The sequence below is a fragment of the Alosa pseudoharengus genome, unplaced genomic scaffold (assembly GCF_046254945.1).
Source record: "Alosa pseudoharengus isolate Yale_2024_CS ecotype anadromous, Long Island Sound unplaced genomic scaffold, YU_APseudo_1.1 YU_APseudo_1.1_scf_15, whole genome shotgun sequence".
Classification (NCBI taxonomy): Eukaryota; Metazoa; Chordata; class Actinopteri; order Clupeiformes; family Clupeidae; genus Alosa; species Alosa pseudoharengus.
In genome coordinates this window covers 35,457,717-35,473,852 of record NW_027468620.1, presented here as the reverse complement: position 1 = coordinate 35,473,852, position 16,136 = coordinate 35,457,717, and the positions used below count along the sequence as shown (strand labels likewise).

At 41.2% G+C, this 16,136-nt stretch overlaps 1 protein-coding gene across 1 annotated transcript in view; it reads right to left on the bottom strand.

Moving 5' to 3' along the window:
* Nucleotides 1-2,401: 2,401 nt before the first annotated feature.
* Nucleotides 2,402-16,136, bottom strand: part of LOC143123987 (uncharacterized) — a 33,828-nt gene continuing 20,093 nt past the window's right edge. The window contains exons 4-12 of the mRNA XM_076285244.1: nucleotides 7,862-8,002; nucleotides 7,506-7,599; nucleotides 6,762-6,894; nucleotides 5,137-5,262; nucleotides 4,250-4,378; nucleotides 3,859-4,052; nucleotides 3,203-3,350; nucleotides 2,904-3,108; nucleotides 2,402-2,825 (exon numbers count right to left, since the gene is read on the bottom strand). Of these exons, the coding sequence (XP_076141359.1) occupies nucleotides 2,521-2,825; nucleotides 2,904-3,108; nucleotides 3,203-3,350; nucleotides 3,859-4,052; nucleotides 4,250-4,378; nucleotides 5,137-5,262; nucleotides 6,762-6,894; nucleotides 7,506-7,599; nucleotides 7,862-8,002 (1,475 nt within the window). The 3' untranslated portion in view covers nucleotides 2,402-2,520. The remainder of the gene's footprint in view (nucleotides 2,826-2,903; nucleotides 3,109-3,202; nucleotides 3,351-3,858; nucleotides 4,053-4,249; nucleotides 4,379-5,136; nucleotides 5,263-6,761; nucleotides 6,895-7,505; nucleotides 7,600-7,861; nucleotides 8,003-16,136) is intronic.

Here is a 16,136-nt window from a genome sequence, read left to right as displayed (position 1 = left end):
ACACAGTGGCACCAAAAATGATTCGACCCTCTCATGAAATGTATTTTTTTGTTTGTTAAAGTAAAACACACACTGTGAAAGATTTTAAGATAAATCAAGCCAACCAGAACAATTCCAGTAGGTCAACTGTAGTAAGATGTTTCTAAACATATTTTAAAATAAAGGGGTAGCCTATAGAAAATAAGCCTGACTCCGCCAGATGGATTGCTTCGCATTTGCTCGGCATATCCATCTGGGAACATTCCGTTGAAGAACTTTTGGGACGGGGCGAAAATACTGGTTAGCTGATTGGATAAACCATGTGTCTATCACCACCTATGTTGGTGATAGACGGGCCAAATCAACCAATCAGATCAACAAAGTGTATGACATACTAACAGAGCGTCGTCGAAAATACAACCACAAGCTAGGCTAGGCTTCTTGTTTCATCACATCTAAACCCACCTCAAAACAAACGCTGATTGGCCGTTCGTTTGGCGAACGGCTCCACATTTTCTCCATCGCAAATAGCCAGACTGATCTGGGAGTAAAGTAAAATGGAGCTCGCAAGATTAGGATGGTCTTACAAGGCTAACAGAAAACAGCCATACAGTATATTTTTTTTGCTGTTGTAAAACGCTATGATCTATGTTCAGGAATGTCTTCATTGGTGAAGTGCTGGAGGGGAAGCTGGAGACCAGTAAAATGGTGACGGTCCGGTTTGGGGAATTTGAGGCCTGTGTGCCGTCAATTCTGGCCAAAGTCAGGGAGGCCCATGGAGAACAGGAAACCATGATTCTGACGGACAGTCAAGGAAATGAGATCCTTGACTCTGAGGGCACCAGGGGTGAATATGAGTCCATTCAAATAATTTTACCTACACCTACAATTGTTTTTGAAGATGTTAATTCTTATCACATTCTGGTATTTGTCATTCTCATTGCAGGATCATGGTTTTGGAAACAAAATTCCAGGAAGGTGTTTGCTGTGCCGGAGAATCAGTTGGGTCATCTACAGGCCAACAAGAGGAAGAGACTTAGGTAGCTGGACCATACTGATCGTTTTTATGTGTAGCGAAAGGCCCCAAAGAAAGCATCAGTCCTTTGGGCTGACTTGTGGAATTTCTAAATGTGAATCAAAAATGTTTTTCAGTCGGCGCGACGAAAGAGGTGGTTGAGGCAGCCCAGGAACTGAAGGAGGTAACGAAGGTCATCAAGGAGTTGAGTGGCGCGTCTGCACGGTCAACTGTCCTGGTGTTGGCCGAACCAGAAGTGACAACCATAAGGGCGGCATTTGGTTGTCTCATCTGCAAAGGTTGGTGATGTTTTTGTGCCTTTCTCACTCATTAAATTGATTGCATTGTCAGGGAATGAGATATATGATTCAACTGTTGGACTCCAAGACTACTTTTGGACTCCAACACTCAGTTCTACAATACAGTACTACAGTTCCACATGAAAGTTTGTGAACACCTTAGAATTATTTGGTGTTCTGCAAAAATGAGTCACTAAATCTGATCTCATCTTCTAACTCACCAGTATGACCAAACACAATGTGCTGAAGCTAATTGTGCAAAAGGAATTCTTGTCGGTCATATCTTTGTTCAAAACATTCATAAAACATCCAAAGTGCCAGTGGCAAAAATAAGTGAACCCTTGGAATTAATTACTGTTTAAGCCTCATTTGACAGTAATAGTCTCAACCAAGTGCCCGTTAACTGTGAATCAGATAATGAACAATGCCCAAGTGGTATTTATTTCTTTAATTCAGCCATATATTTAGAATGTCTGGTGTGAGTAGTTTTAAGGTTCATTCCATTCCATTCTCTATCGCTATTGAGGTCTGGGCTAGGACTGGGCCTCTCCGAAACGTTGATGTTCTTTATTTAAAGCAATTATGGATCCTCCCTGTCATTATCGTGTTTTCATATAAATAGACTTGGAGCAAAAAGTATCCTACCCTAAAAAAAGAGTCCTGTGAATAAATAAAACGAATAAAACAAATTATTCAATGTCTTTCACAGGTCTTGCTGTTAGACCAGTGTTTGCCACATGCTGCAGGAGCATTATTGGGTGCCAGAGGTGTGTCCGTGTGTGGACACAAGAAAGACCTTCATGTCCAAAGTGCCGGGCAGATGCAGTGGAGAGCTGCAGCCATGAGGTAGCAGGGCTGTCAGAGGCGTTGGCCCAGTTTGAAAAACTGTTTTAATAAATTCAGTTAAATTCAAGTTATTGTCTAATTTGCTTTTTTTGTCTAATCTGCATTACATGTAATGTTTTCACAAAAGCATTCTGTTTCCCTTTGATTTGGTGAAAAATTAACTGTAAGATAACAATCGCAATATTGAGATTATGATTATGAAATGTTAGGTATATGTAGTATAAAAGAAGACATGTCATTGTATTGCATTCAAACCAGCAGGGATGCTGAAACTAAGCACACATGGGACAAAGAACAGGTACTATGTACTTAATTAATTGTGGCGAGACATAAGGAAATTGAAACAGATCCACTTAGGGAAAAAAAATGCATTTATTGATTTCATGCAAACCTATTTGTTGCATTGATGAGGCACAACAGCGCGTCTTGAAAAAGACTGAGGTCATTATTGACCGCCCTGTCAAAGAGGACTGTTATGTCTGGGTATTCTTGCAAGAACACCTGCTCTGCCTGCTGTCGGTCTTCTTCTGAGGAAAAGGGGTCCGTCCCAAAGGCTGACGCCCAACTCAGGGAGGCTCCTAACTCGTCCTCATACATTCTTGCAGCCTCTGCCGCACTGCGGAGGAGCTCCATGGATATCCTTTGTGGACAACCACCAGCTGCAAGCGTGTTTGGTATTCTTCTGCCTAAAAGTCATGTGGGTAAAGAATCTTCAGTTTCACACACAATCAAGTGCTCCAAAGCAATAGTTGCAAGTGTCCTACCTGGTATTCTGTGGGCATTCCAGGACTGCACTGCTCTCTCAAGTCCAATTTGGCTCACTTGACACGTGAGGTTGGAGACACAGTATTTGGTGTTGTTGTCCTGCATGTCAAGACTGTCCGTATCAACTAGGTCGACCAGGGCTTCTTTTAATGGATAGTTCACCCTGGTGTTCACTTCGGGCCAAATTCGTTCCACACGGAGATTCTGTTTAACAGAAGTGAAGCGGTGAGCCAAAAAATTTTTTTTAAGTATTGTGATGTCTTTTCCTCTTTTTTTTTTTTTTTTTAAAGAAAAATACCTTTGATGATGTTGTTTGTTTGTATGGTAGCCTATTGGTGTTGAATCGGTGCTGGGACAGTTTCTCTTGAACGTAAAGAGACAAGAAGAATTCCCTTCCGTGGTCCACTCTGATTTGGTCCCACATACCATTGCTGGCAACAGCTGCTCTGTAATATAATAAAATTAACTTGTATTATACCAGTGTTGGGCAGTAGCTTCACTACGTGTAGCTTGGTGGTAGCTTCACTATTTCCAGAATCAGGTAACTTTTTAGTAGCTTAACATTTATTGATCAAGTAGCTTGACCACACAAGCTACAATTTTCTTGAGTACTTCTGTGGCTAAACACAGCGCAGCCATTCGTAAAGAAAATATCCCTGATATACTTCCATTAGTTGGCCTATATTTGGAATGGAAACTTCTTATTAATTACAGATTCAATCCAGAATTTAACACACACACATGTGCATGACATTTGGTTCAACTTAAACATGTGTGTCATGTAAAATTAGCGCAACTTAACAGTACAGAACTACTTTTGCTGTGTTTGTGTAACTTGGCTTGCTACATTTGACTGGGTGGTAGCTTTTGTGTAGCGAAGCTTTATTTATGGCAGAGTAACTGATAGCATAGCTCACTACAATTTCCAAGTAGCTTGCCCAACACTGCATTTACCTGTACACTTCATTGTAAATGACCAGGTTGTTCTTCACTGGCATTGTAACATTGGCTACAATTATGCTGCTGAAGCCATCAACAGCCAAAACATGTGTGACACCAAACATCCCCAGCTTCTCGTTTTGGTCCATGTGAAGCTTATGTCCCATGTATTCCGCATGGTATGGAATAGGATTTAGATTGCGTGCTCCCTAAAACAAAGAACATACAAATTTAACTAAAATACTGTAGGCCTAATCATGAAAATACTTGGCAAGCATGCCTGGTTCTGTGTAACTGGCATATACTTAGTATTGATCAAATATAGCACAGGATATCATACGACAGCCGATGATGACCTTTTGTTAAAACTGTTTTGTCACTGACTTTTTGTCTATATTAATCTTACCTGACGACGCAAGATATTATATGGCTGATGCACCTCCCTTAGTATCCTCCCGACACGTCCTTCGCCTGCCCTGATGCCCAGAGTTGACAGGTATCCAGTCATAAATTTACGTCCGTAAGACGGGCCCGTCTGTGAGGGGTGGGGTAGAAGAGTGAGGTTATGTTAAGGATTCGCAATGATAGTGTGTATGTGTGTGACAGGGAGGGTAGTTCCATCTTATGTTTATGTAATTTACAGTATACACCTGTAATTCATTATTTAGGGGAAAAAAATGCTGATTTAAGTTTACATTGGGGCCAATGTGTGTAAGTTCAGATGGACTAGTGTATGTACAGTAGGCTACCTATTTCTCTTTAATACCCCAGTACTGAAATCCCTGGTTCCTATTAAATTACAGGATTGATTTTAAAGCTAAATCACTTCATGGGATGAGGCCAAAGAAACATCTTACATGTTTTAGCAATTTTACTCAGATTTCTCAGATCACAGCAGAAACATCTGCACAACATACTGATCTACTTGAGTCATGTCGCTTTGCATTGAGTGAACCAGCTGTGTCAACTAACATCGTAGAGTTTTGAGTAAAACGACAAAGCCAACGTGTTTACAACATGGCCAGAAGCCTTGGAGTTTGTCAGAGATCAGATGGGAGGGATCTAAGCTACAGCGATTGTAGATGACTAGTTGCTAGGTAACGTTAAACAAATCTGACAGGTAGATAGCTAGACTAGCTATCCTTGCTAGCCCCCACTGTCACTACGTACTGTAGCTCGCAGCTTGCTCGCTTTACTCAGGGTTGATAGCGAAATAAATACATGTAGATAGATCCAAAGTCGCTGTCTAACTTTAGACTTTAGCTACACAAAATAGTTAAAATACAAACATACCTGGTTAATGGCAGACAACACCTCGCATCCCAAGCTCTCGTCTGAGACGAAGTTTCTCCTTCGGAGATTGTGCTCTGAACAAAACCTTCTCACTGTCATTAATGAGCAGCTTTGTGCACCGATTCGCTGTAGCTCAGTGGCAATTTCAGAATGGGTTTTCCCACTCTCAAACAGTTCTGTGATAAACTCTCTGTATTCCTGAAGAGCCATTTTACCGTTCTTTCAGTTTGTTGTCAGTCAGCACAGCTGGTGGTCTTCCTCACCTTGGCAACCAAGTTCCAAAAGAGACGTGCCCCCATGGCAAAACGAAAAAGAATGGGCAGATACCGTAATCCAAAATTTAGAATTTTCATTTAGGTGGAGAATCGAAAAATGAAAAAACGACCCATTATCCGTTTTTTCCATTTTGGTTTTTAAAACGGGAAACGGAAAAATAAGTGGTTTCTCGTTTTTTTCTCTTTGGTTTCACTTCTAAAAACGAATGAACAGAAAGTACACGGATTCGTGTAACGCTTATCAGTTCAATTTTCTATTCCAAAACTTTATAAATTGGAAAATGTATTGATTTCCTAACATTGTGTTTTTTTGTTCGCCAGGTAAATACGCGAGTAAGATTTTGGAGTCGTTTTTTTTATTTTGAGCTTGATAGAAAATTGGATAATTGAAAATATAGAAATTCGGAAAGGTTCTGTTGTATCTGCATGCGTCTCTAGGCTGCTGGCGAAGCCAACCCCTACAAACCCTCGCCGCTATTCCCTGATTAGTGGCTGCGCGCGTTTCCGTCGGCTTTAAAATGGGCGAATGTTTGGTATCTCAGCTCATGTATGTACATACAGGGGGGGGGGGGGTCTGTGGTTGTACACATTCTGTGGTTGTGGAATCTACACGTTCGGTGGTTGTACCGCTGCATTAAAAATAAAAGTCCCCACGTTACGTAGCTGGTCCAGCCAGTCAACAGAAAAGCTTGATGCTGAACCCTCGAGCAGTTTAAGCTCTCCCTGCTGCTCAATACGCTCCAATATGTGTGAGCCGAGCCGCCCCCCCCCCCCCAGGACTGCGAGCAATATTGCAACATTGTTGCATTAAAACCCTCAGTCATACAAAAACATTAAAGGGACACCAGGCAAGCCTGATGCTTTTTCTCTACGAAACTCCCCCTCGCTCGGTCTGAAGCTCTTTTCCTTTTCTTTGCATCTTCTGTCAAGGGTTTTCGCTGCTTCTTCGCCGGCTCTACCATTATACACACGTTTGCAACAACCGCTAGCATTTCGTTAGCCTCCCTCTGTGCTGTGGATGCAGGATGGAAACTGAAACTGCTTCGGTCGCCGGGTACGATACACTGAACTTGCAAGAGGGATATTCTTCCTACAGGCAGTAGGGGCGGGCGAGAGAGTCTTCATTCGCCCTGTAATAAGTCATTTAACCATATACAGACTTACGAAGATGAGTAATTAACACGAAAACATTGCCTGGTGTCCCTTTAAGGCATTTGGTAACAGTGAGGCATTTTGGTAACAAAAACATTTGAGGCATTTGGTAACAGTGGCTTCTGCAGCCAAATTTTTAACAGCATCTTGCATATTTTGCAGGATTGCCACCTGTGTGACTTTTGCTTGATTCACTACTGCTGCAAGTTCTGTCATTTTTTCTTCAATCATGCCACTGATCGTGCTCTCCACGCCCTTTAATTCGACTTTGAAGGTCTCCTCAATGTTTGCCAGGGTGGTCTTCACTGTTTCTGGGGTCTCAGCTTCCGATCTAAAAAGAAGATGAAATGTCAGTTTCACGACAGACCACAGTGTCAGAGACAATCCACATATCACAAGATAAAAAAAAGAACATGCACAAACACATATGGCTGATTGCACCCGAAATAGTCCAATCCCCCTGTTACACACCATCAGCTTTTTTTTTTTCAATAAACAACAAAACAAGACAGATGCCGCTTGCAAGTCCAACAATCTTGGTGAACTGGAGGTCACCGCCCATGAAGAATGGATTAAAAACATGTAAGCATGTTGGCCCAGGGCAAATAAAATAGTATGTTGCGCCTTAGCTAGACAGTTCAGCAGAAGGTTGGGGCTCAGTTATATTGAAAACATTCTTCAAGAATGCTACCACAGATGTTGTTTGCCTCTCCATAACATTTGCATCAGTTCATTTAATTACAAAGTGTAATATTCTAATTACAACAGACTTGTCATGAAGGGTCTGAATAATGTTGAGACAGTAATCATTAAAAGTGGTAATTCAGTGCCATTTTGGGTTTTGAATTTGAACAAACTTCTTACTATGTCAGTTGTGAAAAAGTATTGAAATCACTTTTTGATTGACTGGTTCTACAGGTGCTGCTGTACTACCCGCCTCACCTCCTTTTCTTTGATGAGTTTCGTGTAAGTTTGGAAATGTCTGTGTTCTTGATCGCGTAGATCTTGCGACTCGGAGTTTTCCAGAATTCCAAATCTGCATGGAAGACAGAAAAGGCACAAACACAATCAGTTCACAACATAATTTGAATAGACACACACTCACTTGCATTACATCTAAATAAACTAGTGCAATATGATATTATGTATGGCTTCAGTTTATTAATTAATTCATTGGGTTTTGCATCAATTCATTGATACACTTTGGTATCAATTTCACTTCCAAAGCATTTATGGAGCATTTAATACACATTTGTGTATAGTTTAAGAGTATATTCCCTGTAATATATGGGTCAAACCTTTTGTCTCAGCAGAATCAGAGATTGGTACCCCTTTAGAATCACACATGGTGAATGCATCTGAGGAGTTTATATACTCTTGCACAGTTGTTGCAATGGCCTGCACGCCAGTGCCCTTGTTGATGGTGACATGCACTGAGGCTGATGGGGAAGGGTGGAAGCTTTATTAGTTAAAGGAAACACATTATTAAATCCAGTGCCCTGTTGTTCAAGGTCATTGCGTGCTGTAGTGAGGAAAAAGAACGAGACAATTTGCCACAACATAGCCAGAATAGTGGACCAGCAGCTAAAACTCAGCTATCAGAGCATTTGAGTTTCAATTTTAGTTTATGTTCACAAATAAGTTAGCTTTAGCTGCTGGTCCCCCCACTGCAGCATGCAGTGACCTCAAACAGCAGGGCTATGGATCAGATAATGCCAGAGTTTCACTTTAAGTTAATATTGTAGACCTTAGCACTTAGCATAATGTGCCTATACCTACCCCACAAATCCAAGCATTACATTTAGTAGGCTACATCCATGTCATAGATGGGGGAAAAAAACAATACTCTTGTTTTAGTGACCCACTTACTGTATGTAGAAATGTCACCATCATCTTCCACATCAGCCAGGTAAATCTTCCTTCTAAAGCTCTTGTTCTTCCTGCCGGGGTTCTGAAATGTGGAGGACTGTTGTGCAGGAGGGCATCAGGCTGGTGGAATAAAGGTGGATGTGGAGGCTGGAGGTGTGAAATGGGACCTCGGTCCTGTATAAGGGGCGGAATTAAGGACTGCTTGCTGAAACTTCTCTGTGCCCCATACCCGAAAAGACCCTCGGTCTTGCCAGAGAATGTCTAATAAGGGGAGAACTGCCACTCTCGGAGAATCTCCGGTTTCTGAACTGGTTGCAGTTCCTTCTGTGGTTCCACATGAGGGCGCTCGTCCACGAGTGCAGAATGCATGGAGGTCTATGGAGCTGTATCCCTCAAAATCCACTTTTCTCAGGATATAATTTTTTTTCAAGTAATTTGAATATTGTATTCGAAAGGGGAGGCAAAGAAAATACACTTGGTTGAGTGTTATATTTTTTAAAGTCACTTAATTGTTCTAAAAAGCCTTTCGAACGTGTCAATGACGTCATTCATTAGCACAATGCTAGCGTGTTATGGGCAACAACGACCCAACCTGTAAGAAATCAAAAGGACATAAGTACTCGTTCATTTAACTTTTGACCTATAACCCATGTTGAAGTTATACAAACTACAATGAAATCTGAGATTTGTCAACGACAATTAGGTGAAAGAGACAAATTTAGCCGTCTAGCTCTATTGACTCCCATTCATTTTGCACTCATGGCGATCGCCCCCAGTGGAACTCTGGTGGAACTGCAACCAAAATTCGGTACAATGGGACTTAATACGGAGTGGCCAGGCTCTCCGTAGACGGGCTCTGGTCTCGCATTAACGGTGGGTTTCCACACAGCGAAACACCTCGCGATTTTCGGCCAGCGAAATTTCGCCTCGGGCGTGACGGCGAAACCGCTAACCTTTTGACTGCAGTGTAGCCAGTGGTGGCAAGCGAGCTAATTAGGCTAATCAGCTAATTCAAACGTTTAAGTACTTAATGAAGATATCCAGGGGTCTTTATGCCTCGACTAAGTTGATGTTGCCTATAAACAACAATTCATGTTCATAGAAACAACAAGGTCAATAAGACATAATATATTTCATACCTGTGTTGCAGCATGTAGCCTAGCTGTCTAGCTAGGTTTACAATGCAATCCAATGTCCTAAAACACTAGCATTTCGCCTGTCAGCTAGCTAAAAAGATTGAGTGCTTAAACTAACATATATAGTGGTCTATTTAGTGGTGTATGTGCTCTGACTTAGTTCGTGTGGCATATAAACCACAATTCGTGTTGATACAAGTGCCAATGTTCGTGTAGAAACATTTTAATCACATACAAATTTTTGTGTTACAGCTCAGGTAGTCTCCGCCATCTTGGTCAGACTTTTTTGTAACTCCCGCCTCCAAACACAAAGACGCGGACCTGATTGGTTCTCGAATGGTCCTCATTTAAATAAAGTTAAACTTTGGCCAACTTTGTTTCGCCTGCCTTGGCGATTCGCTTTCATTTCGCCCAACCAGGGCGAATTTAATCTCCATTCAACCTCAATGAGAGCGACGCGAAATTTCAGTGTGTGGAAACACACCGTAACAGTGTCTGGAAGGAGCCGTACAGGGTGGGGAAAAACGTCTCTCTGGTGAGGTCATCCTCCAAATAAATACTCTCCTCTTCCAACTATGGATAAACAAACACAATTTACACTACAACCATTGATATACATACAAATTGGCGCATAGATAGTCAATTGACCTGTCGCGAAGCGCCACCCTTAGAACGCTGATGAGCCAATGACAGTCCAGCCTCAACGGGACTCGGACATCAGCTCGGACAACTCCATAGGAAACAACAGGGAGTAGGCATAAAATGACAAATTAATGGTTATTTATGGAGTTTATTAACTCAAAAAACCCTGACGGATAACCATGGTCAAACGTTTTGCATAGGGGACGTGTAATACTGATAGCCGGTACCCCGAGAGGCTAGAAAACGGGGTATATTTTCATCAACAGTAGCCTACAGGACGTCTCTCGCGTTTGCAACAGCTTGACGTAATCCAACAACGTGGCACAGGTTCCCTGTTAAATCCCAAGATGAAAATGCTCATTAACCAACTACTATATTCTTACTCCATCAAATATTAACGCAACCTAACATATCTTAGTATCAATCTTCCACTAGCTAGCTAGCTAGCATTAACGTCAGTGGTTTTTGCACAGTGATTTGCAGGGCTACTCGCCACAACTGCTTGTCACCTTGTATGTATTCTAAAGTTTTGAATACACCCCTCCATAGCATAATTAAGTCCCTTTTGATAGCTTCTGGAGGAAAGTAAAATTTATCGATCAAAACGTCCTCAAAGCCTGCTTTCATATACTGTCAGCTGCCATTGTCCACAATGCATTTCTAATCAAGTCTGGTTTGTTTGTCCGAGTTTTCACACGGTAACAATGGGGGGGCGGGACTTAGCAACAGGTCAATTGTGAGAACTGGCTTCATAATTTCATCTATGGCGCCATTGTACAGATCAGGTCAACATTGAAGTTAGCTGTTGTTAGGCTAGCGTTAGCTCTTCATGGGTGCTGCCACTGAATTAATATAACGGTAGTGGAATTTTTTTGAACCACACTTTTCTCTTACTTACATACGTTATCATTACTTACTGTAAGCCATTAAAAGCCACAGCATGCAGAAACCTCATGTATCTAACATTATCATTCTATCGATAACGTCAAACGTTAACTAGCCATTACTAGCCAGAAAATGATGTTAATACTGTAACAATTTATAAACGTTCACGTTGCGCTTAAGGCCGGTCTTACCTGAAAGATTAACTCCACGCGTTTCCTGCTCAAATCCTTTGATGTTATTGTCAGTCTTTTATTATCATTATATAAATGAAATGTGCTAGCGATGGCAGTAATGTGCTAGCGATGGCAGTAATGTGCTAGTGATGGCAGTAATGTCATCTCCTGACGACTCCATTGTGTCTCGTCTCGTCCGTCCACGCAACATCCGGGTCAGACGACTGTGAACCGGACCTAATCCGGGCCAATCTGAAGAACCATAAATAAATGTATCGATGAATACTTTTTTGCTTGTTTATGATCAACATGTCCACTCTTGATCAATATGAGACAGTGTTTCCCATACATTGACTTATTTATGGCGGCCCACCACAATATCAACATTGACCACCACACAATGATTTTCCAGGTTGTACTAAATTGTGCTTAAATCTGGTTAGCATCATAAACACGCTGTGCTAATTTGTTAAAAACTTGTGTTCAAGTTAATTCTGCAAACCAACCACCACAAATGGAATTCAATTCTGTGGGAAACACTGTGAAAATGTAATCCGTATGCTCGTGGAAGAACGTGGTTATACCTGCAATCAAGTGAGGGAAGTCCTACAGAACCAGTATGGAGTCACAAGAGGAGCAAGTCTATCCTCCATATACAAATTTTGTCTGCAGTGTAATATCCACAGACACCATTACTCTGTTCTGGGAAAAGACAGTGTCAATGCTATTGTGGCATCATCTGTATGCAAAACTGGACCATATTGTGGAAGGAAAGTAATGACTGGTATGTTAAGAGCTGCTGGGTTCAAGCTTGGAGAGCGAAGTGTTAGGCAAGCGCTTGCAACAATGACACCTGGTTAAACCGCGGATCGGGCGGATGACGTGAAGAAATATAATATTTTAATTAAATTCGGGCGGGTGGCGGTTGAACCAATCAAATGAAAAAAATATATAGCCTATACATTGTTAAATTATGTTACCTACATCCGAAAAAAACGAGCACACTTTTAAATAGTCAAATTTTCATCAGGCAGTTTGGCCTAGTTGCTTCTATGCATGCTGCTTTGTTTATCTATCAGAGACAGTGTTGCGGAATTGGTGTATTCCGATGTTTCACTGAGAAACCCCTCACGCACGCACACACACACACACACACACTAAAGGTAACAAAGTTTAAATTAAGTAGCCTATCGTAGCCTACCAGCATGTTTTCCTCTCCAGTGTGCAATAAAAAAGAGTAGAATAGGCTACAGTGCAAGTTGACCGATGATTCATCTCCCATGATCGATCGCGTCTCATTGCAGAGCCTTGGTAGGCCACTAAGCAAATCTGCAACCTATGAGCCCAGCTGCCAGTATTGGAGGAGGCCTAAACATCTCGTAGATGAGACTGACTGGGTTATTTTGTTTCAATATTATATATAAAACACATAGTCATTGTAGCCTACCATTCAGGGAATAGGCATTTAAAAGGGAGACAGATTATGGAGTGATATGACTCAGAACTGACATCGGGCAATGGCAGTGCGAGATGTTCAGAACGTAAGAGCTAAAATTTCTACAAGCTCAGTAACATCCACAGCGGAAAAAAGAAGGTAAGAAAAATAGTCGGAAAACTTAGATGTGTAAGGCAAGCAAGCAAGTTTGGCGGTTGTTACTAAAAATGTGAACATGCACGTTGCACTGCTGTGCGGTGGGTTACAGTGCGTAAAGTAGCCTATAATGTGAATGACTTGTTATTTTATTAAGGATTTCTTTTTTTTGTGCAAAAAATAAAGTACAATAGGCATTAATTAGTAGGCTAAATAGCAGCATGTTGAAATGATGTGCCAAATTGCGTTTTTTATTACAATGATAAAATTGTAGGCTACAGGCCGATGTGCGTTTTATTTGGAGACTTTTGCGAGACAGAGACTGAGTTTGCTGCTGATATTCTGGGGATAGGCTACAACATAGCCAATGTAGGACTTTAGCCTTTTAATATATTTGCTGCATTGGATCAGTCTTTCTAGAACAGGCAAGAGCTTTCTAGCCTCATGTCAGCAGCACCGCATCACTCATATACATTAAAGGGGTGATAGAATGATGATATAGGGTATTTTGTGCTGGTCCTTAAGTTAAGGTCTCTGAATAGGGTGTGTAACATTGGTTGGGCTGAAAATGGCATATGTGCTGTTCTATGCGCCCTAATGAAAGCCTGGTTAAAAGCCCTAGAATGAAACGAGAGGTTTTCTTCCTTTTATGGTATGCTCATGAATATTTAGATGACCTGCGTGCTGATTGGTTGGTTTACAACGAGCGAAGCTCCGGAGCAAAGACGCAAACATGGCCGACAGCACTCACTGAAACAGCCAAGGTGGAAATACTATGGAGACATAGGTGTTGAACAGCATATTTGAGCCTGAATCAGAGGAAGAATCTGAAATAGAGGAGCAACCAGTCGCCCATAGATTGGAAATGACTACTTCAGAGTGGTAAGTTTTGTCATTTACTTGAGTTTACCACACGTAGCCCAGTTAGCTAGCTGTAATACTCGCACGTTAGTGTCGTAGACTAAGCTAAACATTGTATTAGGTTCGTTTTTAGCATTGTAAGCAACAGAAGTTATTAATTTGCACACAAACAAATGTTTTACAACTTGTACCCTTGTGCAATTTTTGTCAAGATGTCCAGTTAGAAGCTAGCTGAAAAGTTCGTAGCCAGTCGTGGGCAGTTCAGGCTATGCTGTAGTGAAAGGAGTGCTGCTTGCAAGGAAAGTACTCGTTTTAGTCAGTAAGTATATTCTCCTGGTGAATAGGTCATCTGATTAGGAGTTACATACATTATTGTAGTGGTAATATGGAATCTTACAACAGGACGTCCAGTTAGCTGGGCAGGAGCTCTGTGCAGTTCGTAGGCTATAATGTTTTGGCTGAAGTGAAACGAGTAGCCTACTGCTCGCGTCAATGAAAATATTACGTTTGTGTCAGTAGGTCTAATGTACTCGTGTAACTACTATCCTGCTGATTAAGTCATCTGATTATCGAGAGTTTTACGTTCTTTCCATGTAGTAATGTATGATCTTACAACGGGACGTCCAGTTAGCTGGGCAGGAGCTCTGTGCAGTTTGTAGCCTATGGCTGAAGTGAAACGAGGTCAACGAAAATATTACTAGGCGAATTTGTGTCAATTCAAAAACACTTATTTATCCCCAAGGGGCAATTTACATAGTACAAAGGAGTAGAGTACAATAATCAAAAATCCTATAAATATCACTGTTTAAAATACAGTAGGTACAGTCAGTGTAATGTAATCTTGTAACTATCCTGCTGACATCTGATTGAGATTATTACCTTCTTTCCATGTAGTAGCCTAATATGTGATCTTACAACTCTGGTAACTAAAACTGGAGACATTTGCTACTTTGTGCTACCTGCTCATTCAAAATTACGAAATAACAGCAGGGAAATTATGTTTGTTTTTACAGGTTATTAAAAGAATGACCCAGGTTCCTAAGGACAGGGTGTCCGCGCGGTAGTAAAAGGTAGTAAATAGAATCTACCAAAATTAAGGCCCTTGAAAGGTAGTAAAAGGTAATAAATGCAATTTGACTTGGTAGTAAATTTTTCATCACCACCTCAATATATGAGTTTATATTTTGCTTAATATTTGTGTCTACATGTTTTAACTTCATCTTGCCTAATTAAAAAATATATACGTGGTAACAGGACCTGAGTGAGTCGGAGTCGATAGCAATGACGTAGAAGTAAACTGTGTAGAGTTCCGTGGTTGACAGCCAACAAACAACATTTTCGCCTTTTTGCTTCAGTTGATATTACAGGGATACAAACAACACGCTTTTCGGTGTCTCCTTCACGTTGCTTTGGGCGACTTATATGAATCGTGCAGATCCGAAGAGTTTTTTAGGGGCCAGGGATGCAGGGATGCTTTTCGGCGACTCTCTCGTTTTTCACGTCATCTAGGCCCTACCGCAGGCTACCAGAGCTGCGTTTATCATATGGGCCTGCTGGTCTGGTGTCCGGTGCTTCTGTCACTCATCTAATAATATTTGTTCATGTAGCAAAGGAGCGGTAGATGTAGGCCTAGGCTAGCCTATCACTCGGATAGCAGCTAAAAAATATATAGGCTACACTCACTCCGTTAGGAGGCAACTCTCTCAGTTTACACTAGGCTACTTCAGCTGGAAGTTTTAACAACTGTGGACTTGACTAGTGTAGGCCTAAGCTTTCGTTCAGCTGACGGTAGCGCTGCCATCTGACTGTGATCATCCAGAACCGTGCAATAAAATTCCACCTATCCCATCAGTAACAAAGTTCGAACTAGTCACTGTAACCGACAACATTTTTTTTAACGTAACCTAGACCTAGTATCTAATGTTACGGAATTGCAAGAAAACGAGTGAAAACAATTCCTTACTTTTAACCACGCAAGTGCGCGTGTCATTTATTAAAACGGTAGAAAACTGAATCAAAGACGGAACTGTCCATCAACAAAAACAGCATGCAGTTTAAAAGTCCCGTTATTTCAAGTCCCAGACATTTAAAGGGACAGCGGTCACTCAAGACAGACCTACACCACAACTGAGTGATGAACGTGAAATTCTTTGAATAGCCTACAAAACACTGCATTTAGATGACAACTGCGTGAAGAACCACGCGAATCTAGTTAATGGCGAATTAAGTTTATGGCATTCACATTTAAATCATTCAATAGCCTATGAAAACTTGATCAGTTAAATTGTTCTCATAAAAGGAACAGCAAATTATACAAAATATTCCAAATAGGCTAGTTTTATTGCAGTGACAGAAAACTGCAACATATGAGTTTAAAACCATGTTAAATTTGAAAGCATCTAGCTAGTGACAGGAG